This window comes from Seriola dumerili, unplaced genomic scaffold (assembly GCF_002260705.1).
Source record: "Seriola dumerili isolate Sdu_G_001 unplaced genomic scaffold, Sdu_1.0 BDQW01000081.1, whole genome shotgun sequence".
In the NCBI taxonomy this organism is placed as follows: domain Eukaryota; kingdom Metazoa; phylum Chordata; class Actinopteri; order Carangiformes; family Carangidae; genus Seriola; species Seriola dumerili.
The window spans coordinates 1,867,180-1,892,386 of record NW_019174336.1 but is presented as its reverse complement, the minus strand read 5'-3'; the positions used below and the strand labels follow the sequence as shown (position 1 = coordinate 1,892,386).

The 25,207-nt window shown below is 41.1% G+C and overlaps 3 protein-coding genes across 3 annotated transcripts in view; 1 reads left to right on the top strand and 2 right to left on the bottom strand.

Annotated features, from left to right (window-relative positions):
* Nucleotides 1-2,105: 2,105 nt before the first annotated feature.
* On the bottom strand, nt 2,106-11,353 carry LOC111221158 (SWI/SNF-related matrix-associated actin-dependent regulator of chromatin subfamily B member 1-like). The gene is made up of 9 exons (XM_022744506.1): nt 11,234-11,353; nt 8,928-9,039; nt 8,729-8,837; nt 6,512-6,649; nt 6,200-6,327; nt 5,943-6,109; nt 4,612-4,802; nt 4,344-4,475; nt 2,106-2,997 (listed from the first exon to the last, which is right to left on the bottom strand). The coding sequence occupies exons 1-9, from the start codon at nt 11,321-11,323 to the stop codon at nt 2,958-2,960; spliced, it is 1,107 nt and encodes a 368-aa protein (XP_022600227.1). The 5' UTR covers nt 11,324-11,353; the 3' UTR covers nt 2,106-2,957.
* Nucleotides 11,354-12,415: 1,062 nt separating this feature from the next.
* On the bottom strand, nt 12,416-20,415 carry derl2 (derlin 2). The gene is made up of 7 exons (XM_022744499.1): nt 20,305-20,415; nt 16,966-17,031; nt 16,339-16,412; nt 15,967-16,060; nt 14,677-14,872; nt 14,483-14,573; nt 12,416-13,437 (listed from the first exon to the last, which is right to left on the bottom strand). The coding sequence occupies exons 1-7, from the start codon at nt 20,395-20,397 to the stop codon at nt 13,332-13,334; spliced, it is 720 nt and encodes a 239-aa protein (XP_022600220.1). The 5' UTR covers nt 20,398-20,415; the 3' UTR covers nt 12,416-13,331.
* A 3,789-nt stretch (nt 20,416-24,204) lies between these two features.
* Nucleotides 24,205-25,207, top strand: part of LOC111221094 (rapamycin-insensitive companion of mTOR-like) — a 31,919-nt gene continuing 30,916 nt past the window's right edge. The window contains exons 1-2 of the mRNA XM_022744425.1: nt 24,205-24,256; nt 24,355-24,402. Of these exons, the coding sequence (XP_022600146.1) occupies nt 24,205-24,256; nt 24,355-24,402 (100 nt within the window). The remainder of the gene's footprint in view (nt 24,257-24,354; nt 24,403-25,207) is intronic.

Genomic DNA, 25,207 nt, shown 5'->3' with positions numbered 1-25,207 from the left:
TGCTCCACCAGGTGAACCACTGGGACCCAATCCAAGTNTGATCCTCCAAATCAGCTTCCCTGCTCCAAGTCTCCATTCTTCCTCATGTGGTGTTTGATGATGGTGGAGAGCGCTGTCTAACACGCCTCTCCAACGTCTCCCACACTTCAACTGGACAAAGATCAGGTGACTGTGAAGGTCTCCCATCATCCTTATCCTCATCAGACCATCAGCATCATTGACACTTGTGACCTGTGGATGGAGACCCCTCCCATCAGGAGAGATGTTTCATCATGGGATAAAAGTGATCACTCAGAACAACTTTGTATTGATCTGCAGTGACCCCTCCCTCTAAGGGAACAAGTAGACCTAAAGCATGTCAGTAAAATGCCCCCCACAGCAGAGCCACCAGGACCGTTCTCCTGGTGTTCACCAGACAAGAACCATGTATGGAGAATAAGGACGACTCATCTGACCACATCACTTTTTTCTTCATATTAAAAAAAAAACAATAATAATAAATAATATATATATATATATATATATAGTATGTGTGTGTGTTTTGGGGTGATTTTTTGCCTTTATTTCAGCCACAGTGAGAGAGAGAGGAAAGTTGGCAGCTGGGGAGAGAGAGAAGGGATGACACACAGCAAGGGGCCTCAGGCTGGACTCGGACTTGGGCTGCTGCAGTGAGGACTAAGCCCTCATGGTGTGCTCCACCAGGTGAACCACTGGGACCCAATCCAAGTGATTACTGTGTAGACTCCTGTATCGGCACATTTCTCAACCACCTCACTGAGACAAACGAACCAAATATCCACATTAAAAACCACATGTTCACAAAACATGTTTTTTTAATATTTCTTTATTGTTATTTTCATATAAAAAACAAGTCCACTATAAAGGTAAAGCAATTTTACAAAAGAAGAGAACAAGAAGCGACAGTACATACGTTAACATCGTTTTCAGAGTATGTTCAAGTTGAAAATCATCATCTTAAAAGACACTGTTGGTTCTTATCAGCTTGTTGACCCCCCCGCCCCCCCTGCCCCCCCGCCCCCGCCCCTCCCTCTCCCTCTACTTAACCAATAGCACTCAGTAAAACAGAGGCTCCAGTCTGACACTGATGCAACATGAGGCACAGTGCAAACAGAGGTAACAGTGCGAACAGTTAGTCCCTCATGCACAGGGGACAGTATGAACTACCTATGTTTTAGCATGCAGATGAACACTGGTGCACACAGCTGATCTGAATCACTCACAGACACCAGAACACAGTCTACATGCTGAAATCAAACCGGCTCTGATCTGATCTGGATCGCAGTCTGAAGACCTGTCTGGACACCGTGTTGTTTGAATTTACACATGCACACTGGTCTTTACACTCAGGCACAAACACTAACATCAGCCCACAGCACGAGGACGCAGCCCAACAGCTGATGTGGCTCACAACATTTATTAAAGCCCCAGTACGTTGGAGGGTAGATGTGGAAGTCTGATGGTGCTGGAGATGAAAACTGATGTGAGTGAAGCAGAGCTGAGACAGGAGATGTATTTAAAGCCTTTTCTACCCTGACACAGACCTGGTGAGACCGGAAGGAGCCAACATTTTACCCAACATGTCCGACTAAATAAAGGTTTTTAACACATCTCGTCTCCTTGTTTTCTTCTCTTCACCGTTTCCTGTGGTCACAGTGTCTTTCACATGATTCTGACAGTGTGAGAGTTTTTGGTTTTTGTTTGGTCCTCCCGCTGTCAATCACCAGAGTCAGAAATGTTCACACCCACCCGTGTGGAATCTGTGCCATCAAGGACACGAGGCCTGCAACTAGCAAGTATTGTCATTATCGATTCATCTGTCTTTTTTTTTTTTCATTAATTGTGTTGATAAAATATCAAAGGAGCGAAAAAATACCCCATGTCACTACGGTGGCCCTGAAGGCTCAACGCACCGCAATTTAAGAAAACCCATGCAAATACAACCAACACAACCAAATACAGAAACACGCTGCAAGTAGCACAGACAACAGAAGTGTGTCCAGAAGACATTAGAAGTTTTTTTTAGTCCCCTGGAAACACTTCTCTTGTGTTGTGAGTATGTGTTTCAAATTGATGAAGATGTTTTCTGAAGTTGTTTGTGTTTTGTCTGATTTCATGTGTTTTCTTAAGGTGCAGTGTGTTGAGCTCTCTGGGCCACCGTACATCACACCTTCTCAGAGCTCATGGTGACGTCTTGTTCTGTCTGACAGACCCACAGAGACTGGGTTTACAGCGAATCGTCTCATCTGAGAAGCTGGGACAAAACTTCAATCATTTTTCTGTTGATCGACTAATTGATTAATAAACCCAGTGGTGCAGCACTACATGTTCATTAGATCAGGATCTAAACAAGCTCAGTCACACATCATTCAGTCATGTGACCGTGATGAACAGGAGGAGATGACAGAACTCTGTCAGTCGGAAGAATTCAAACTTCAGTTGTCAGTGTTGTCGTGGTGATGGTTCACAGTCACTGTCCAGGTCAGTGTCACATCACACACTCATTCATATAGAATCACTGAGCTCAGTCATTGTTCTTGTTTTGTTGTGTAGTGTGAAGGTTGCCTGGTGTGTGTGTGTATAACAGTAATAGACACTATAACACCAGCGATATAAGGTCAGATGTGAGTCGACTGACGTCCTACAGGCAGAGTGAAACATGGTGATGATGATGAAGATGATGAAGATGAGGAATGCCTGGATGTGTGTTTTCAGTGTTCAGTCAGTGAGACGCTCATGGAGACTGATCACGTCTGTGTTCATGCTCACAGGAACATCCAGATGCTTCATGATGACCTGTGCGCGCGCGCGTGTGTGTGTATGAGTGTGTGTGTGTGTATGAGTGTGTGTGTGTGTGTGTAACTCTCTGTGAATTTACTTGATTAAGAATAACAAGAGACTCCAGAGGACACGTCGACTAGTGCAGCTTCATGTCTCTTTTACCAGGACGGAGCAGTGTTGGCCAGTCTCCTCATACGCCTGGGGAATATAGAACAAAACACATTTTATTCACATGATTAGACAGAACTAATATCACACAGAGGAATGACTTGGACTAAATAAACAAACATAAATGACTTTGTCTTGGGGAAAGTTTATTTAGTGAAAACTCAGAAACACAGATCTCCTGCTCAATGAACCTGATCCAGACTCTGAGTCCGACTCATCCCGAGATGGTTCTGATCATAGTTTTGGTTCCAGCTGATCAGTTAGTCTCCAATACTACAATTCACCCCGGCAACAGGTGAATAAAGAGCAGAGCCTCCATCTTATTCCCATGGTGCTACAAATAAAACATGTCTCTTGGACAGCCTTCTTCCACCTGCACATTATTGTGAAAATCAGAAACATCCTGTCTCAAAGCGACGCTGAAAAGCTAGTCCATGCATGTGTTGCCTCCAGGCTGGAATACTGTAATTCTTTATTATCAAGATTATTATCAATAACTCAGTGAAAAGCCTCCAGCTGAGTCAAAGTACTGCAGCTTCAGTACTGACAGGAACTAGAGAAGATATCCCATCTCTCCTGTGTTAGCTACACCAGCTCACCTACAAAGACATTAATGATCAGACAGCATCGTATCTGAAAGAGCTCACAGTTCCCTATCATTCTAACAGAACGCTCCGCTCTCTAACGCAGGTCTACTTGTGGTTCCTAGAGTTTCTAAGAGTAGAACAGGAGGCGGAACCTTCAGCTATCAGGCTCCTCTCCTGTGGAACCAGCTCTCAGTCTGGGTTCAGGAAGCACACTCCCTCTCTACATTTAAGATCAGGCTTCAAACTGTCCTCATCATTTTGGTGGAACTGACTGAAAAACCAGCAAATACCAACAGCTGGTCGATGTTGGCGGGGACAAAGGGAAAACAGTAGAGGTGGGTTGCCGCACAGACTGTGTGGGATCTGCTGACCAGGATGGGAGCAAGAGGCCGAGAGAGGAGGAAACAGTTCAAAGGCTGGGAGAGGGAGCTGGAAGGAGATGAGCTGGAAGCCAGGAGGAGAGGCGAGAGAGAGAGAGAGAGAGAGAGAGAGAGAGAGAGAGAGAGAGAGAGGATGATATGCAGCAAAGGGACATGGGTTTGATTTGAACCCGGGCCGCTGTGGTTAGTACTGACCCTTCATGGTAGGTGTTCTATCAGGATACACCCCCCCCCCCCCCGCGGTGTCTTCTGGAAACACTTCGGTTGTGTTGTGAGTATTTTTGTTGCATGTGCTTTAAGTTGCAGTGTGTTGAGCCCTGGGGGCCACCGTAGATATGAGTTTAGCCACACTTCCTGTATCTGTGAGTAGATGTACAGGACATTTACAGACTATATGCGACTGTCTCACCTTGTGTTTCTGTCCTGGTCTCGAATCTTCTTCTCCATTTCAGCATCTGTGAGGGTCTCGAGCAGGGGGCACCACTGGTCTGCATCTCCTGTATTGCGGATAGCGATCTCTACCGTGGGGAGTGGGTTCTCACTGTGGGAAGATTTCAGGCGTGACAGTGATGGATTAGTCCAGAGCTGATCATCATCAGCTTGTAACATATTCTATGTCCAGTGTCTGAATCAGAGCGTGTTGATTCTAAGTGTGCTGTGTGTGTCCAGTGAGTCACCTGAAGGCGTACGTCCTCTGGTGCCAGCTGAGCTGACCACGGATACTGTAGGCAATGGTGGTGACAAACTCTCCGCCCAGACCCAGCTCCGAGCACAGCTTCAAGGCGAACGACTCGGGGGAGTTCTCCCTCTCTGACATGTCCCACTCAAACTGGTCCACCAGAGAGATGTTCCCCACGTGGATGTTCAGCTGAGGAGCACACAGACACACACACCTCATGCACACGCCAGTGTTTGATAGACATTACAGTCAATTTCTGAAGGGGGGGGGGGGCTTCTTCTCTGAACACAGACATGATGCACACATCTTTACATTCAGTGTAACTTCCACTTCTTGAGGATGTCATCGTGTGATAAACATTGAGAAAAATAAATCAGAGAAAAAAGATGCTCCCCATGACTCCAGGGGCCGTTTCAGACTGTGTTGGTCTTCATGTTGCTCATTGATCAGTCTGATAGTCAGACCATTTCACACAAATAAAGACTGACTACCCCCAGGCTAACTCAGGCCTAAGACCAATGTTACCATGGTAACAATTAATGACACCTGTGCTGACCAGTAGCAACCAACAACAAAAAAACAGGAAAACAGAGAAGGGAAAGAGTTTTTAGAGATGACAGATATCTTTTTCCAAATCAGGTTTTTCTTTTTATTGTTTCACTCTTCGAGTAAAACGTCCTTGTAACTGCTGAATTCTTCTGGGGTAAACAAAGCTGAGTGATTGGATGTAGTTCTGTGGTCGGCCACTTTTCTTATTTTGAAAAAATTTCATTTAATTAAATTTACCCAGAATTCACTGTACCACAGTCCGGCTTAAGATAGTCAACAACTAAGCAGCTTTGTGCAACAGATGAATTCAGACGTGTATCTGAAATCTGACTGTTTGCTCTAGCTAAGCCTCTGTCTCTGTGAAACCGGCCCCAGAGAAAGCTTTCTTCAGTTTCACAGTGATCTGGTGTATCAGACACTCTGATTGGCTCACTGGACCCAACAGGAGCGTCCAATTCAGAAATGTGATTTCAGACATCACGGGCAAAGTGGATGATCATCGATCGATACACATGCAGATGGATTCAGTAATACACCAGGCAAACTGTGAGTCTATCTAAATCTTTTCTAACTTTACACATTACTTTATCAACAGAAGTAAATGACTCACATGGACAAAAGGGCTTGTTGGAAAGAGCTGATTGTCTAGCATGCCACTAGTTCAAACCATCGCAGAGTAAAGACAGTGTGATATTTGGAGGCACATACACTTCGCTGTATATTCTTGTGATATCGCATGATTCCCTCGAGCAGCTGTTGTTATTTGGGCTCAGCACCCACCTTGATGATGACTCTCTGGTCGGCCTGCTCCTCCAGGATGCTGTCAGTGGGGTAGGACTCAATCTGCTGACGGATGGCTGAGGCGATGGCGGGGACAAAGGCCAGAGGATTCAGGTCCAGGTCGTCACACAGAATCTCTGCAAACATCTCCGGGGTCATCAGTTTCTCTGGGGGGTGGCGGAGGGTGTGAGACAAGGTTAGAAAATAATAATAATGACTAGACACAGCTGGTGTGAAGCTCTCTGACGTGTGTGTACCGTTCATGTTCCACGTGAAGGCGTCTCTCAGCTTCTGTCCGTCGATCTCCATGTCCAGACGAATGGGAACCAGAGCCTCCACCTGGGCTGCGTTCTCATGGATCACTGCAGGGTCGTGGTCATCGAAGCTGAAACAGTGTCGGATTATTGTTAGAAATCAGGCAAATCAGACAAAATACTGGAAATACATTTTACAGTGAAACACTGAAAAGGACAAACAAAGATACATAAACCTTTACTGAGGCTGACTGACAGGACACAGAGCCCGAGCCACACTGTCGTACTTAATACTTAATAACCAGACCGTCTCACCACAGGGGGAAGGTCCTCTTCTTGTCACGGCCCATCCTGTTGCGGTTGATGGTGGTGGAGCAAGGCACAGCATCAAGGTGGTGGGAGCTGTTGGGCAGCGTGGGGACCCACTGACTGCTCCTCTTTGCTTTCTGCTCCCTTTATAGAGAAAGCCAAAAAAAACAAAAAAAAACACAATGTTGTAAGTTGTATCTTCTGTCAGAGGAGTGTGGAAGCAGTTCAGTATTACACTTCCATAAAGCTGCTGGACAGACGGATCAACAGAGGAACAAAGCAGAGAACAACATTTTGTACTTTGGTCCTACTCATGAAAAAACTGTTCACACACTGACAGAAGGTAAAATAGGTTCAGTTTAATTCATGTGTAACTAGAATCACCTCCTCGTGGTTGTCTGCCTGCTCCACTCAGACTAGTTCCAGGTCACATTCCTGTTTATCCAGAGTCTTATAAGATATGAACCATTTGTGTGACATTTTGTCTTAATTGCTGTGAAGTCTGGCTAAAAACTGTTTTGTGAGGTCACACTGAGTCTGATCTTTGACCACCAAAATCTAATCAGTTCATCATTGAGTCCAAGTGAACGTTTGCTCCAGATTTGGAGGATGGATAGACATGAAAACAATATGCCTCTGGCTGTTGTCGGTGCAGACGTATAAAAAATGACTGAGAATAAAAGTCACAGTTTCAGTCAGATGACCATCATCAGCTTACACACCATATAATCTCACGCTACTACAATTACTTACCTTTTTGGGCCAGAAAAACTAAAATACAAAATGTGAAAAAAAACAAATCTAAATCCAGACAGATGCTGAGTCAGTCATTATCTGACAGAAATGACCTGGGGCAGGTGGGGAGCTGAATAATGCCTAATGGGAGGGTCTATGTGTGGGAGCCATGGTCTGATACAAGTGATGACACTAGACAGAGGTCAATGGGAAACTGGTCTTTCAGCCTTCTGGACCCCCCCCCCTGTGTGTCTCCTGATACAGAAACCTCTTTGTTGGAATATTTCATTTTTCACATTTATTTGAACAATTTTACAGAGAACACACAGAACGCTAAGACACACAAAGTTTCCTTTCCAACACCCACCTCAGTGCATAGAGTGACACATAGGAGACATTAGGCTAACAAATGTATCTCCCTAAAAGAGCTCTTGGGTCAACCACAGCTCATTATGGTGACGTCAGAGATGTTCCTATATACTCTAGATAAAGCTGCCAGATTTTCAGAACGTTGTTGCATCCTTTTCTTAAACTATATGTGATCTTTTCAAGAGGAATACAACTGTTTCTGTTGTTGTTCCATTTCTGACAACCACCTATCAATGAGCAGAGGGGAATCAGATTTCCATGTCACTGCTGTGTATTTCCTGGCCTCACACAGAGCAACCTTCATAAATTTAATTTGGGAACTAGTGGAGGATGCGCTGACATTTGTGAAATTCGCCAGTGAGCAAAGTTCAGGATCTAATGAGAAGGATAGCTCCAGTGATCTTGGTCAAGGAGTCACAGAAGTCCTACCTCACCTTAGTACGGAGCCAGGTACAGTGCAGGAGAGAGCCGACCTCTGTTGCACATCTGAAGCACATTTCTGACAGTTCATGTTTGGATCTGTGTAATTTTCTGTTGGGTGAGATTTAGCTGATGAAGAAGGTTGTAATGAACTAGTCTGTACCTGGCATTAATAGTGGCTGACAGACTGTGTGGGCATGAATCTGACCAGAGCTCTTCATCAACTCCACTTTCAAATCTGATTCCCATCTCGCTCTAGATTTGTGTCAGCCTGGCTTTGGGCTACACACCCCTCTTGACCCTTCACATATGTGTTGGTCTAACCTCGTCACATCCATCCATCAGTATTTTCAAGTGGTTGTACTTGTATTTACATAATTTCTCCAACTGCTTCATGGATTAGAGATACTGTGCATTTGCAATTGTAGGAAATTAAATACATATTTAATGAGGATCAGGACCCCCTCCATTCTACTGCTGACTACATATTACATAAGCATGTAACTGTGAGGAGTCTTTGGTGCTTTATGAAGGAGTCAGTGGGATGTTTATGGTGGTGGACTTGCTGCGGTACGGACGGGAATGTTTCTTTACACAACTGTTGTACGAACATTATGTTTTCATGTGTGCATGTGTGTGTCTGACACAAGACACACACCTGCACAAGACTAATAATAACTGTCACAGAGAAGAGCTTACCTGAGGTACGCTGGGGGCTCCGTGCTGATGGACACCGCCTTGTATTTCTCATCGTTACCCTCAAAGATCTCTTCACACTCTGATGCCTTCAGCAGAGTGACACTGGTGGCTGCAGAGAGATCAGGATTGTTTACAACATTATTGATAACCCAGACCAGGAGCAGTCCGAACTGACCACATGAAAGAACCAGTCACTCACCGTGTGATGATGCTACAATTTTCTTCCTCTCCTCCACTGAAGCGAGCCTCCTCCATAGAGACGGGTATCTTTTATACAGAGAGCCTCTGAACATTCGCAGATAGTTTCCAACCTGAAGAGCACAAGGTCCAAAATTAATATTTGGCCTCTAGATTCAAACCTGCTGAAGACAAAGTCTGAATAATCATCATCAGTGTGATTCATCAAGAATAAATCACAAACTAAAAACCTGAAAAGTTGAAAATGTGCTTTTAGATTTACACACAAATCGATTAAATTAACTGTTCAGTTATAGAGGTGCTACCAGTTTTACTTTATACTGTCTTATAGGACAGTTTTGACACTGATCAGCACAAAAATACTTTCAAAAAGAAAAACCAATCTGTACAAATTCCTATAATGTAAATACATTGAAGAAAAGTACGAAGCAGCAGTTACAGCCTCGATTCTGTCGTTGTCACTGAGATTGTTGTGTTGCTGAAAATGAATCTCCTCCTGAGCTGAAGTTCTCTTGTAGACTTCACTACAGCAGGTTTCTCTTCAGTGATCTGACCCTCTCCCATCACGAGACCTCCAGAGCAGCTACAGAGCAGCATCACCACAGAACAACGCCGTTTTCCACCTTCTGATACCCAGACCCCTCAGGTGATCTGGGACAGGTTCACTCAGTGTTCCAGAACCAGAACCAAACAAGGAGAAGCAGCTTTTAGTTCCTCTGCTCCTCACCTGTGGAACAAGCTTCCTGAACACCTGAGATCTGCTGAAACTGTCTGCTCAGTTAAATCAAGTTTAAAACAACAGTTTGCTGCAGCTCACCAATAGATCACATAAATAAAATCTGTTTAATCTTGTGCATGTGCTTGTTGTTAATGTCTTTTATCAATGCAGCACTTCTTTTAAAAGTTTTCTACCTGATCTAATGTACTTAAATATCTTTATTTTTATTCAAGGGTGTTTTTATTGTTTTGAAATGGTTAAGATTTTAACACCATCTTAATGTTCTATTTCTAATGTACTCCCATGCCTCTGTAAAGCACTTTGAATTACCTTGTGTCTGAATGGTGCTGTAGAAATAAACTTGCCTTGGTGTTGTGTTGTGTTTGGTGTACATCAACTGTACTCTTTAATTTGATGGTCTCATCACACCCCAGGAGCTTGCTCCACTTTGTTCCTCATTCTCTTTAGGTTTAGAATATAAATATAATCATATGTATAAATGTGCAAAATGTGTAAGTATACAGTTCTAGTGGTGGTTGCGTTTGAGTGAAATAATGTATTTTTGTATTTTGAAAGATGTGGTCATTGAATGTGGCAAAGCAATGAAAGTGATTCATAGTTTGATGCACTGAGAGCTGCTACGATGAGTTTGTGAAGAGTTTTGAAATACTGTATCAGACCATCTCTTAAAAATAGTTCACGTTACTTAAAGACCACAAGAACCATGACCGGGGGGGAGGGGGGGGGATTTAACAAACTCTGAACTTAACCCTTAACTCTGAGTTGACTTATCCTAAGATGGAAAACAAATAGTTTTCAGTTGCAGAACAGTTAAGACTACGTGCAGCCTCTATTCAAAAACTCACTTTTAAACTACATTTTGTTCAGTTTTAAACCTTGGTCTTTTCAGCTGCACAGAAATATTCACATCATCTCCAATAAGATCAATAACCAATAGGAATTCATCATCAGTGCAGCCAATCCCAACATGACAAATGATTCCTCATAGATCAGAGTCTCATGTGTACAAAGCTTCACACAGACAAAGATAAAGTCAGCTGTCAGAGAGCAGGTTAGCTTCCTGGACTAAGTTAGTAAGTTTAACTAGTTAAAGTCAGACTCAGAGTTTTCTCTAGAGCTTTCCTGGTCTGTTAGCGTGCTGTGCAACTGCAGACTCGTTTTAATTCTCTGAAAAACCACATGATAAGTGGTTTTAGCTTAATTTAATTATTTTGTTGAGAAGAAAACGGTGTGAGTGACAGGTTCAACACAGACTGAGGTTTCACATGTTTCTTCTTCTCGTTATTTCATACAAGAAGTTACTGAAAAAAGCCAAAGCTGCTCTGTTATCTCTTATTTAATTAGTTTGAGGCAGAATAACGTTAGATCATGTTTGATTTACCGGATGTTATCCTGACTTCACCGTGTTTTATAACATTCTTTATTTTCAGGTATTTCTTTGTTTATGGTTTGTGAATCCATCAATGGGATTCGTTAGCATGCTAGCATTAGCTAGCCAGAATAATGGATAACTGAGGCTAACATTAGGAAGCTACGCACTGAAAGTCAATGAACAGACAAGCACATACCTCCGAGCCAACCATGTAAAAGTCCCCATCTTGTTCTAACTGAAATTTCACTGGCTTCTGACCAAACGTTTTACTTAGAGCCAGTTGCATCTTCACGCAGTCGTTAACCAGCTAACTAGTGAGTAGCGTCTTCTTTCGATGCGTTCAGGGCTCACGGTAAAAACGGGAAATCAGCGTTCTCCCTCAGCACAGCGTTCACTTCAGCTTACTGCATTTACTCATTTAAAATTTGCATTTAAATAATAAGTCAATGAGCAACAAGCGGAAAACGACATAACAGCAAATCAAAATTTACTGTAAACTACAAAAAACCAGTGAACACATTAAGTATCTGACTCTATTCCTTTTTCTGAAAACCGCGAACGCTTCATTGACCTTACTCTTCGTTTGTTTCAAGGAAGAGGAACAATTTAAAAAGTGCAACACCGCCCCCTAGTGACCTTAAGTGAGATAAAATTCAGTCCTCAATCAGATTTCCATCAATTGTTCTAATAAATCTAATGAGCTGTATTACAATAAATACATAAGGTGGTTAGATCTGAACGAAACATGTGAAAATGATCTATCAATATAAACATGATACTGAAATACAGAAGATTATGTTGATTATAATTTGGCCTGTCAACATCCCTTCATACAGCCACCACAGCATGGCAGGTATTGTTTTCACCTTGTGAGTCTGTGTCTGGGTCGATTGTACCCTAAGCTACGAGGACTCGTCATCACTGTGGGGACCAAAATTAAAATCCCCACAGGTCCAGACTGCTTTTTGAGCGTTAGGTCTTAGTTTTGGGGTTGTCCCCTTGAGGATATAGAAACATTGTGGCAAAAAAATGGTCCTGGAGACACCTACTGCGGTGGTTTGAGCATTTTGGCATGTGTTATGTCTGTCTCTGGACGGATTTTGTCACAGTGATCGCGTCACAACTGTGCAAGATACAGTCACAAAACTTCACAGGTGTAGTTGATGTGGACCAATGAGTAACAAGTACTATGTTGCTGGTGGAAGATGGTCTCTAATTTGTATCTGTTACAGTAAATTCTATTTGTTTAGCAGTTTTCTTAAGATTATTGAGAAATGTAAAATTAAAAGGAATAATCATCAATCAATCAATAATCAGCTGTAGTACAAAGACTGATTTCATAACAGTCCATTACTCACCTCAGCCTGCACAGCAATAGTCATGAAGGATTTTTTTTTATAAAGTGCAAGTATAATTCAACAAAACTTTTTAGTCCTACTCTTAATATGACATGTCACCACAACACATTAATTCTTATCCCTTCACAAAAGCAAACATAAGCTAAACATGCTGCTGGGCCAGTAAGTATATATTTAAATTAATTAAATATTTTGTGCAAAATCTATTAAATAAGCCAAAAGTATTGTCACATACAAAAAGAAATAGGCAAGCAATAATAAGCCTGTTTGTACCAGTGAAAGAAAAAAGCAGCACAGCTCTGACAACATCACCTGCTGAAGGTGGAAGAGAAGCTGGACTATGAAGCCGAGGGCACAGGACAAATCTTGATATTTGTATAAAATGAGTTGCTTTATAGAGAGAGTGATATTACAAGATGATATCATTTGTGTGAAGCCTTTGGTTTCATGCAGCACTACTACAGTCAACAGAGATGAAACCAAAGCATCATTTGCCACACACATTTATTCTTTAAAAAAGTGAAATGAGAAAAAATGCACTTGCCATCTGAACAAACTCATTTGATAATATTTTACTGCCGTCATTTTTCCCTCTTTCACAGGACCGTTGTTGTGTATACCAATATGTTTTTTCAGAGATGGAGAAAAACATCACCCAGGCCAAAAGGCTCACTGTCCAAAGTTCCGTCCGAAGCTTGTGTTCTCTCAAATAGTCTTAGAGCAACGATCTGGCATCAAGAAGAGTTTCTGAGGATGACTTAAGCCCATATACAAAGACAACAAATGGTTCTCTCCAAACCAGTTGTGGTTGTTTGGCATTCTTCACCCAGAACTAAACAAACACGTCAAAAACAAAGACCATGTTCGCTCCCTTCATCTCTCTGAGGGAATGTCCTTGGAAGTGACCTGACAATCAGGGACGACCTGGGGGCAGATTTAACCTCCAAGGCGCTGTCCCTCTCCCCAGGCGAACCCTCCTGGGCGCTCCTCAGGTAGGGGGTTGTAGTTGGCATCTTCCTCTGGAGTGTCGAACAGCATCTTTCTGTTGGAGACACACAGAAGAGGAGGATGAGTGGTTTCTAAAGATATATACAGCCGAACTGTTCATATCTGATGTGATGACTAACCATTGTAGGCTATATAACTATTATATTCACTCTACCTAATTATGAATTATTATCTTGGAGCTGTGGAAGTTTCTTTATATTCGACAGAGTTTGTGTAATTACTCTTACTGACGGAGGGGGGTCATGGTTTGAATGCCAGTGTATCTGAGTATTGTTGTTGACCATGTTCATCTCCTTATGCAACAAAACGTCCTCCAGTTAATTGAAAAATTAAAAAGACTGACATGGCTCTATTTGGGAACAGAGAAGGAAGGTTGCAACGTACTGTGGAGTTTACAGCATTAAAGACTTCGACCCATGTAATCATGGATGGGGATCTTAGTTTCAGTGACCACATCAAAGCTATAACTAAATCTGCATTCACTCAAAAACAGTTAAGGTCAGAGACCCTCCTCCACTGGTTTACCAAATCAGACCATTAGCCAGCTCCAGCTTATTCAGATGCTGCTGCTGGGTTTTGACTAAAACTAAGAACAGAGAGCATGTTACTCCAGTTCTCAGATCTTTGCACTGGCTTCCAGTCAGTTACAGAGTTCATTTCAAAGTTTTAGTTATTGTCTATAAGTCACTAAATGGTCTGGGCCTAAAATATGTTTCAGAAATGTTCCATGTATATGAGCCAAATAGGTCTCTGAAATCTGCAGGAGCCGGTCAGTAAGTGGAGACCTGCTAAGACTAAACAGGGTGAAATGCTGCCCACTGGAGGTCAAATCTGCTCTGTTCTCCTCTGCCTTCATCTAATCTTTTAATCTTACACTTTAATGAGATATTATCTATTTTACAATCTGTCTTTATACTGTTTTCTTATTGAATGACCTCTGTGTATGATAATGTGCTAAACAAATGAATTTGCCCTGCCTTCATGGCCACAGTTTACCATCCTCTAATGGCAACTTCCAGCAGGATAATGCTCCACGTGACAAAGCTAAAGACCTGAATCCAGTGGGTGTAGAGACTCACATGATAGACGGGGTCTTGAGCCACCTTCCACCACCTGGCTGGTTGGGGAAAACATCCTCCAGGAAGAAGTACACGTGACCAACAGCGATGCCTTAAGAAAGGTAAAACAATAATTTAAATACAAGCACCATTCATGTTGTACACCACCCATGACGTCAGCTCCTCGGCTATCAGCAGATGACAGTGACGGATACCTAAAAGATCCACGATGATGGAGTTTCCCAGCAGAAGTGAGAATCCCATCAGCACCCAGGGCAGGAAGGGCGCCTGGAAATTCAACAGGCCGAAGAAATTCATGCGAACGTTTGGGTTTCGTCGACTCCACACGTAAACCAGCATGATGGTGAAAGCCTGGCCCAGGAACACCAGACTCACAAAAGTGCCAAATATCTGAGACCTTGTTAAAGACATGAACTCAGCTGACAACAGTAAAGATGCTGATGTGTTTTAGGCCACTTACTTAGACTGCACGTGACACTATTAACAACAGCTCTGACCTTAAAACTGAGTGATAGTTCTCTTGTTCTATGTACATACAGTCCCTTGAGAGAGTATTCAGACCTCTGGTCTGCCCATCAGTCTGCCTGGTCTATCCAGTCTGTCTGGTTTTTGCAGTGTGAATTGTGGGACCTTATATGAACAGGTAAGTGTGTCTTTCTAAACTATGTCAGTTGTAATCACTTCAATTTGCCTCAGGTGGACCCAACATCTAGACTCATCTGAAGGAACATTAAATCAATCAGGCAGCTGACAGTTTGGAGCCACACCAAAGAGTCTCAATACTTTTGATCGACTTTTGATTTTTGATAAATTTGCAAACGTTTCTGAAGGCGTTTCCATTGTGGTATTATGGGTAACTGGCTGTAGATCGATGGACAAAATGGTAATTTTATCATAATATTAAATTTAAACACATTAAAGTGAGAAAAAGGTAAAAGGGCCTGATTATATGAACAAACAGATATTCCACTGACAAACCTCTCCCCACTGGCTTATGATGATTCTCACTGATATGTGCCACTGTGGTAATGCTGCCTACAACTGTATATGTAAGTGGTGTATAACATGCCACTTCTTACATGAAAAACATTCCATTTTGATATACCCAGGGGTTTAATTGTGAGGAGGGAAGCCTTTGTCCAGTGAGGTTGGGGGTTTGGTTCACTTGGGGGCCACTTTTTGATCTCAGCATCACTGGTCATTGGTCAAGAAAAAAATAATAGTTCTAGATAAGAAAATAAATATTTGCAGCTCAGGTGCAGTGTTTGTTTAAGCAGCTGCCACCTTGGTAGCCTGTAATGAAGAAGGAATTCAAAGGTGCAGTAAGAAAGATTTTTACTGACACATAATAACGGCATCACACACACAAAACACACAAAAGTTTAAGGTATCATTAGCTGTAGCCCAGTGATTTACTGGTCATTTGATTGTTCACTAAAGACCTCGTTATCTGTATTTTAATGACTTGTTGATGGGAAGGATACAGTCATCAGAAGCCCACCAAAGAGGAACATGAAGACGAAGTCAGCCGTGCGTCCCCTGAAGGAGCCCTCCTCTAGCATACGACAGTATCTGTACCTGAAAGCAAAGGGTTAAGGAAATCTACACACAACACACATTTCATCATCTTCACCCAAATACACAGGAACTACCACATTATACCTGTTTGTGTTTGATTGGTTGGGCATCTTACAATATGTACTGTATGTCTGTTTGTGTATTCAGACACCAGTGTGGTGTGAAGTTTCATTATCCAGGTTCTCTGGAACCGCACATGTCCTTCCTCTGTGAAACAGAAAGTATGCAAACTCACTTCACACACTGAATGAAGTGAGACATGGAACTGAGAAGGATACAGAAAAATCATATTGAACAGGAAATTGAAGCCAACTGGACCGAAAAACAGGAAGTTGGTTATTAGTCGCCATACCTAGAAAATGAGTGAGAGAGAGAAGACTCAGCTGAACACAACACAGACACACACAGGAGAACACATGAACATAAACACAGGCGCCAGATCCTGGATTCAACAAGACAAAACCTGGTCAAAGCCCGGTGTGTAGATACAGGACATGGTTGACAACTGTTGAGGAACCGCTATAAACAACTGCCTGTAAACGCACCCCTGATGATGTCATAGAAACTGCTCATATCAATTCATTCTGAAAGAGCAACAGCCAATGAGGAAACTCCAACACAAAGCCGGCCGACCAATAGTGTAACTGCAGCACTTATGATGTGAATGATAAGTATCAGATCAGTTTGTGTCAGAAACCACATTTGTTGCCTGAAAGTAAAAAAAAAAAAAAGAAAAGAAAAGAAAGAAAAGAAAAAAACTAAGAAGTCTCTTCTCATTTGGATTAAATTTTCTACCTGACTCTAATTTGTGGTTGACTAAGTAAGGTAGCTGAGGTTAGTAGTGCTGTTCAGTGTATGAAATGTTATCCACATCCTGAGGATGAGAATAAACAGTATGAACTCACCTGGTAATTCCTTAGAATCAAATCCGGATTGAAATATAGCTGAAATGGTGTGATGATCTCTAGTTGCTGTGAGAGAAGACAAAACAAAGATAACATTAAATATGATAAATATAATTATAAATGATAATCCTGCTTTGACAAACATTTAACATACATTTCAGAGGTGACCCTCCCCATCCCATCGCTTGTAGTGATTAGTTGAGATTAGACAGTGTCTTCATGGAGGATACTTCTATATGTGGAGAGTTCATCCATGTGTCTACAGTTGTTGTGTTTTATTCTGACCTGCAAATACACTGAAAGGGTTTCTTTTTCACCCCAAACAGAATATGAGGTTTTACATAACAGAATATAAGAGCCACACACAGCCTAGTTAGCATATTCAGTTTCATGTACAAATAACTGGTTTATTCTAGTCTACATGAACTGGGTATATAACAGTAGTGTAATGCATAATAACAATGCATAATATCTGTATCTGAGGAAGTTCACTCCAACTTCATTTCCTCAGTTTTCATTTGTATTCTGTAAAGCAGCACAGGCTTCAGTTTGGGATTATGTGTAACATCAGCCATCTTTATTCAGTCTGAATATTGAATTTAAGTACACCCTTGTGGTTTTATCCTATTTGTTTACATTCTGGCTCATTAACATCATGAAGTTCCTGCTGTGTTGTCTAACAATCAGCTGATCCCGCTGATGGTGCAGAAAAAACCTGAGATCTGTGATGATAAGGAGATCTGAAGTTATAAGGAGCACCAGAGCAGAGTATTCTGTATTTACATCTAACTTTAACATTAATTGAATATTCAAATAAATTCACAAAAACCTACCAACAGAAAACAACTAAATACTTGGACTTTTTGTGTGCCACAGTGATTAATTGCAATTCAAAAGAAACTAGTTCCAAAGACAGTTTTTTTTTTGTATTACATAATTAATCAGAAAAGAGAATGAGCCTCTGAATCACTGCCAGCAGCATTATTCAGTGTAGAGAATGATCTGTGGTGTGGTAGAAACGAAAGTGAAAACACCATGAATGAACAATTCTCATGTGATTTAGGCAGTTATGTTTCAAATGACTTACTAGGCTCAAGTGCAGTGTTATATTTGTACATCAGAAACACATTGTTCTGACACATCTTAGTTGGAGCAGATTGAGAGAACAAGTGCAAAACACTGATGCCTGTCACATGTTTTGTGCTATTAACAGCTTCCCAATTATTTCCCACTGACCAAACAAGCTTGAACTAATTCTCAGCTAAATCAACTCCACAATATTCATTATTAAATTAGGAGAGAATACATTCTATGATAAGTAATCATACAAATGGATAGTTAGACACATTTTTATTTCAAAACTCACTTTAAAAAAGCCATTTTCCCCAATCACACTTTTATTTCAAGTCAGGTTTTATTTAACATCACTGTTCATGAGACAGTGATGTCTCTGCTCCCTCACCTTTCAGCAACAACAAACCTCGCCGGCTAAGTGGCTAGGTCAGCTTTAAAGTGAAGAGCCAGTGTTAGTATTGTTAGCTCGCTCCTGTCCATTTGCTCTTCACAGATTTGTGTTCCTTTAGCATCAAAACACTATAGACTAGAAACACTATAAATACTGATATGTCAAAGAGACTAGATATTGTGTGGGTTATTGTGATGCTTTACTAGTCTGATTATGTCTTTTCTTGGCCTCAGAAGCTGCAGAACAGTGAAGTGATAAAAGTTTCTGCTCTTGCATCACCCTAATTTATGATAAATAAATTAAATAAAACTGTCATCAAATTACCAGCGGGTATGGTGCATTAAAAGATTTGGGATATTTGACTTTGTTAATAATTGTAGAGTCAGGTTTCTAAATATACATGTAGGTTGTTAAAATATTTACTCTTATTAGTGACACACACCCTTAACTTTATTTAACTAATTAACAATTCAGCATGTTTCTGTAAAATATCAAGTCATTCCTCTGCTGTCTCTCTAATGTCAAAGTATATTCTCCCTGCAAGATACAGAAGTGTGGTGGCAGGTCAGAGACCAGGGAGGAGAGGCACAAACCAGTGTGACACACGTGTACAATATTACTATGAACTGGGGAGTTACCCACATCTCTCTCACTACAATCCCTCTGTCTCAGTAGTTTAGTAGTTGATCCACGGGGGGGGAAATTCACAAGTACAGGTAACTAAACAATGTACCTGAAACATTTTCAGCCTTTTAACTTGAGTATTTGCACTTCATGATACATTTTACTTCTGCTCCATTGCACTTCAGAGGCAAATGTTGTACTTTTTTAACTACACTACATTTATTTGACAGCTGGAAATACTGTTACACCAGCATATATACGACTGGCTTACATATGTTGCATTGTATTAGATAAAATTACCAATCAGTATATAAAGTAGTTAAAACATGCTCCACCTTGACCATCTGAAACATATGTTAATGGGACCATAATAAGAATTCAGACATAATACTGTAAATAATAATACAACAACCTGAAAGAGATCTGTACTTCTAATACTTGGCCTACATTTTGCTAATAACAATTCAGATCCTTTACTTAAGAAATCTTTTGAATGCAGGACTTTCACTTGTAATGGAGCATCTTTACACTGTTGCATTTGTACTTTGGCTAAAGTGAACGGTCTGAGTACATCAACCGACAGAGTTTTTATTATATTGACAGACAGGTCTAAAGATAATATGTATGTAATAACAGATAATATATATAAATTTCTTATCATGAAATTAAATTAGTTTCAAACTATAGATAAAGCGACTGAATTATGATTTCTAATTATAAATAAACTTCATGTAAAGCAGCTGTCAGACAGACAATGCAGTTCAAAGTGCTACATCATTACAGTACATAAAAAAAAACATTGATACGCACGACATTAAAATACAAACCAAAGAGGGCAGACTTATTTTAAATACAGATAATGACATCATCTGGATTGCACCTCATATCTTACGAGGTGTAAAAACATACATGTCTGGTTTTGAGAGTTGAAGTTACTGTGGGTTCCCTCTGGAGAGAACAGCACACAGTTAGCTGCAGCATTAACAGCAAAAGTTAGCGGCGCTTACACTGTAGGTTCACTGGTCAGAATCAAACCGAGACTCCGGCCACAGGCAGTTCAGCTTTCAGCCTTTAGAGACTTGAAAAACAGAGTTAACATCCTGGAAAACCAGGTTCAGACACGTATCCTTCCCATAGCTGCTACAGCTAAACCATCGAGCTAGCAGGAATGTAACGACGTTACGTTAGCGATGCTAAGCAGCTCCAAGCTGTGGCTCTGCCGGCACAAGGAAAACATGAATTAGTCTTACCACTGCAGCAGTTGTGAGGACACATGCGGTTGTATATGCCCTGGTAACAACAGGAATCTGTAGATACTCCTGCTGTAGAGTCTGGTAAGCCATTTTGGACAAGCTGGTAGCTTCCGGCACTTTGTTGACACGTCATTCCACAAAGCAAAAGGTGCTGCGTTCAAGCACGTGGGACAAAAATGCAAAACATCAAACCACTACGCTGTAAAGAAGAAGAAGAGAAGAGAGATTTGATTCAAGACCAAAAAAAAAAAAAGATTTGAGGCACTGACATCGTAAAGCCGGGCATGGCGGAGGTGATAATAACAATAATAATACAAACTTTATTTATATAGCACTTTTCTTAACAATGTTACAAAGTGTTTCACAGAAAATAGAGATCTAAAAAAGGAAAAAAAAGAAAATGCATCTCTTAAAACACTGCTGGATAATAATAATCATCATTAATATATATATATATATATATATGAAAACAAAAATGGATTTTAATAGGCTTATTATTTTTACAAGACTTGAATTGCATTAGTTGAGTAGAGTTGATCGCTTGAAAAATACATAATATATAATAAAGTAACACTTTCTAATACGTATAATAAAATGTATAAATCTTACCTATCTAATGTCTTAATTATTAATGATTAATACATTATTTTCTATAACTTATAACTCGTGCATTAGAACTACCTTTGGGCTGCCTTGTCGAGCTGTCACTTGTCTTGTTAGTTTGATTGATCAGGAGGACCCTCTAATGGACCACTACTGCAGACAACATGTATAACTGCAGACTTGATGGCTCATTAGAAAAACTGAAACCTACAAGAGATTATTAATGGATTACCAACATGTATAATTACATTATTACCAAATTGAAAGGATAAAAACACAATAAATCATTAAGCCCAAAGTGACAACCTCTTTATTAAAAAGGAGCCAAATGCCCATTAATATAAAAATAACACATGCTTTTATCCATAGCTTCTTATCAAACATGAAACCCAAGCAGAGGACTGGTAGGATGAGAGTTAATGAAAAAGAGGCACAGCAGTGTAATCCTGTGGGTCTTTGTGGATCTTGCAAGGGTGTGTAATGGGTGTTACAAAAGAAACACACTACATAACCAGTTAGTCATTCAGGTCAGTGTATTCATACTCATCTGATTTTACCAAGTGTCCTCTGGTGTTCCTCTTCTCCACAGTCCCCGGGGCTGAAACACAGCAGCTGCATAAAGCTGCCTTATATAAAAGAAGCAGCAGCCACCTGCACAGGTGTGCTGATGGCAGATGAAACCATGTTTTGCTGGGTTATGGGTCATGTTACTGAATTAATGAAAGTGTGGTAAGGTTTTGGGAGTAGAGTTGCAGACTATGTGAAATAGATGATAATTGATTTAATTAGATTTTGGTTGGTCTAAGGGGAGGGGCTTAGCGTAACTCACTTTTTTTTTGTAAATAAAAGCACAGCACCTCAATCTACTTTTGTGACTCAAGCCATCTTGTTATTTTTCTGAGACAGTTGACCCACAGTTTTTGTTACAACCTCTGATGACTGCCACACACAAAGAAAGACGGCCGCCCATCAGATACTGTCTGCCACTCAAGAGTGACTGGCAAAGAGGGCAAGTTTATCCCGTTTTTCCTTCCACCTATAGCAGACTGAATTGATTGGACAAAGTTTAGAAAGACACACACCTGGGTATATAAGGTCCCACGATTCACACTGCATGTGAGGACAAGAAACGATCCATGAAGTCCAAGAAACTCTGTAGACCTCCAAACAGTGGCGAGGCATAGATGCCCTAAGGGTTGGGGTCAGTTGCAACACCTGAATTCTTCCATTCAAATAAATATTGTGAATCATATGTAATCATCTTTAAATGGTGTAAAGATGTAAGTTTAATATATAAAAGTTTGGTTTGTCTAGAACAGACAGTCTCTGAGTAACTGAGAGAAATGTAAAAAGTGTTGCAACTGTCCCCAGTCTCCTGATAAACACCCTGTTGTGAAAAGCACAGCTTGCAGATTTGGTGCTATAACCCTAACCAATCATCACTCACCTCAAAAGATCCACTGGACTAAAGACAGGGCGAGTGATAATCTTCAGCTCCGGCTCTCAGAATTAAACGTGTGGAGTGTGAGAGTTGTTCTTCAGCGACTCCACATTTGTCTGTTATAAATGTGAGTTCTTCATTTAGACTCAGGTGGTTAAAGAAGGACGTTTTAGAAGGAAGTTTAACTTTTAGTCCAACTCCATAACTATCAGATAGATTGTGACTGAGAGGAGACCTCCATGTCTGTCATCAGTGTTTGAAACTGTTTTGATTATGATGGGACAAAAGAATAAACCCCTTTTTTATGCCTCCTCGCTGGTGAGGGCAGGAGCCATATTGTTTTCAGGTTGACGGTCCATACGTCCCATTCTCGTCGACACAATACCTCAGTTGGAACGTCCTCATATTTGGCACAAACATTCACCTAGACTCAAGGACAAACTGATTAGACTTTGGTGGTCAAAGGTTAAAGGTCAAGGTTAATGTGACCTCACAAAACACTTTTTAGCCATTGCTCAAGACTTCACAGCAATTATGACAAAATTTCACACAAATGCTTCATATTTGATACGACTCTGGACAAACAGGGATGTGACCTGAAACTAGTCTGAGTGGAGGAGGGATACAACCACAAGGAGATGACTATTTTTTTTTTTTTTTTTACAACCATCAAGGGAACCTGGGAGCAATTTAGACCCATTACTACATATAAAATCAACAAAGTGAGAGATTGGCATTGAACCTTATTATCAAGGCCCAGCACCCAGCTCATGGTGCGAGGCAGAGTAACACAGTTAATGAAGGATATATTTGGGATAAACAGCAGGTGTGGTTGTGAGGTCCTGACTCCCCTCCTGCAAGATTATTTTACTTGCTTCCTAAGATTCATGAAGCACCTGAATCCTGTTCCCTTCAAAGTCCCCAGTGGCTTTCTGATTGTCAGTGACTGTGGGTCACAATCAGGTAATACAAACCATTTTCTGAATGCTTTATCTCCCAGACATGATAACCATATGACGGACATGTGATCATGTCCAAAAACTGAAAAACATAACCCAGGTTTAGGTATTTCTGTTGGTTTGTATAATTCGTTTTTCAGAATAACACCAACCTTTTTGTTCTCTCTCTCTTTTTTTTTTTAATATGCACTTTAATACATTTGGGACTGTTTGAACAAACAGGTGCAACTATTATCAAGATTAAGACCTGTGCCAGTAAAACTTCATGACTCTTAGAATTATGATTGAAGTCCCCTAACACATGACCATCAACACCTCATGCCTGAACCATATGGTTATTACAGCAGGGGAGCTGACTATAGCACAGCACCTATGGTTTAGGGAGTTTATCTGAATCAAGGGTCTGAAAGGGTCTGAGGACAGAGGGTCTGAGGACAGAGGGTCTGGGGACAGAGGGTCTGGGGAGAGAAGGTCTGGGGACAGAGGGTCTGAGGACAGAGGGTCTGGGGACAGAGGGTCTGGGGACAGAGGGTCTGGGGACAGAGGGTCTAAAAGAAAACGGATCTGAGGACAGATGGTACAGATGCATTTATGATCTTGGCCTATATAAATGAAACTGACTTGACCTGTGTGAAAACAGCACAAGTTAAAATCTTCCAGTACAAATCTTCATGATGGATCAGAAGTTGATGAGAGTTAAATAATATATTCAATGCTGTGTTTATGAAGATGGTTGTTTGTCTTTTTAATAGAACTCATGACTCTCATCCTCGACTCTGTACAGGACAGACTGTGCTGGCAGGGGGAGTCCTCAGATGAGGATGAGACACGGTCAGGATGTGGATTCTCGCGATAGCACCGCGCTCCCACTCCAGTCAGTGCGCTTCTGTAAAGATGGCGGTCAGCAGCATCCGAGGCCGGTCGTCACGGAGCAGTCGGATGCGAGGTGAGACTCGGCTGTCAGCGGGAGTTGAGACCGCCCTGAGACAGTGCGGACCCCGCGAGCTGCTGGTCCCGGTCTAAACTCTGTGTTTGTGCCGACAGGTCGGAATGACAGCGGGGAGGAGAACGTGCCGCTGGATCTGTCCAGAGGTAGGTAGAACCAGTAGAACCAGTAGGTAGAACCAGTAGGTAGAACCAGGGGAGCAGCTGTTCGCTCCCCGGACTCAGCATCACCGGCTGTGACCCGGTGCTGGTCTCACCGGGATTGTCCAGGTGTGTTCTGTGCAGGTGTGTTTCTGTGGGTGATGTCATGCTCAAACTAACTTTTAAAATAGTTTAACTTTCACTGCATCAGCGCTTGTCTGGCTCCTTTCTTCTTCTTTTTTTTATCCAAGTCACTCAGACAACACTTCAGTCACGTGGCTCCAGTAATGTAAACTATATTATTCAAGTGATGAGTCAGTTCTTACCTGAACACACTTCACTTCAGAGGAACATGACCCAGCGCTCTCACTTCGGAGTCATATATAACAAGTATTCCCATATTTGATTTTATTTCTCAGTGGTCCACTTTGTCTTGGTAAAAAGAAAAAAATAAATTTAAAATAAATTTCAGTACCACTTTACAATAAGACTATTATTGTAGTGGTTTATAATGAAGTTATTAATTCAGTTGTAATTGTTAAGACTATAAATCATAAATAAACAGTTATGAATTTATAAGTTATAATACAGTTATATATATAGTTATATACATTGATGCAGCTCACTATTTGGCAAGATCAAGTTAATGCTCACTACTCATTAATCTTACCAATGAGTTACTACCATTTATAACTGGTAAAAGTAGTAAGTCATTAATAAATGATGATGTGTTTTACCCTTTTACCAGCTAGAAATGTTTGTCACTGATAAGTAAGTGGTTGTAAAGATGAGAAGAAGAAACATGAAGATG

Bases quoted from the DNA above. Each gene is read 5' to 3' on its own strand.
- LOC111221158 (XM_022744506.1), bottom strand. From the start codon at position 11,323: ATGCAACTGGCTCTAAGTAAAACGTTTGGTCAGAAGCCAGTGAAATTT. The intron at 9,040-11,233 runs GTATGTGCTTGT...TGTGCTCTTCAG, and splicing joins TTTACATGGTTGGCTCGGAG to GTTGGAAACTATCTGCGAAT. The intron at 4,476-4,611 runs GTGACTCACTGG...ATCTTCCCACAG, and splicing joins CAGAGGACGTACGCCTTCAG to TGAGAACCCACTCCCCACGG.
- derl2 (XM_022744499.1), bottom strand. From the start codon at position 20,397: ATGGCTTACCAGACTCTACAGCAGGAGTATCTACAGATTCCTGTTGTT. The intron at 17,032-20,304 runs GTAAGACTAATT...CTTCTCTCACAG, and splicing joins TCCTCACAACTGCTGCAGTG to CAACTAGAGATCATCACACC. The intron at 14,873-15,966 runs GTATCCTTCCCA...ACAAGGTCTCAG, and splicing joins TTGGTGGGCTTCTGATGACT to ATATTTGGCACTTTTGTGAG.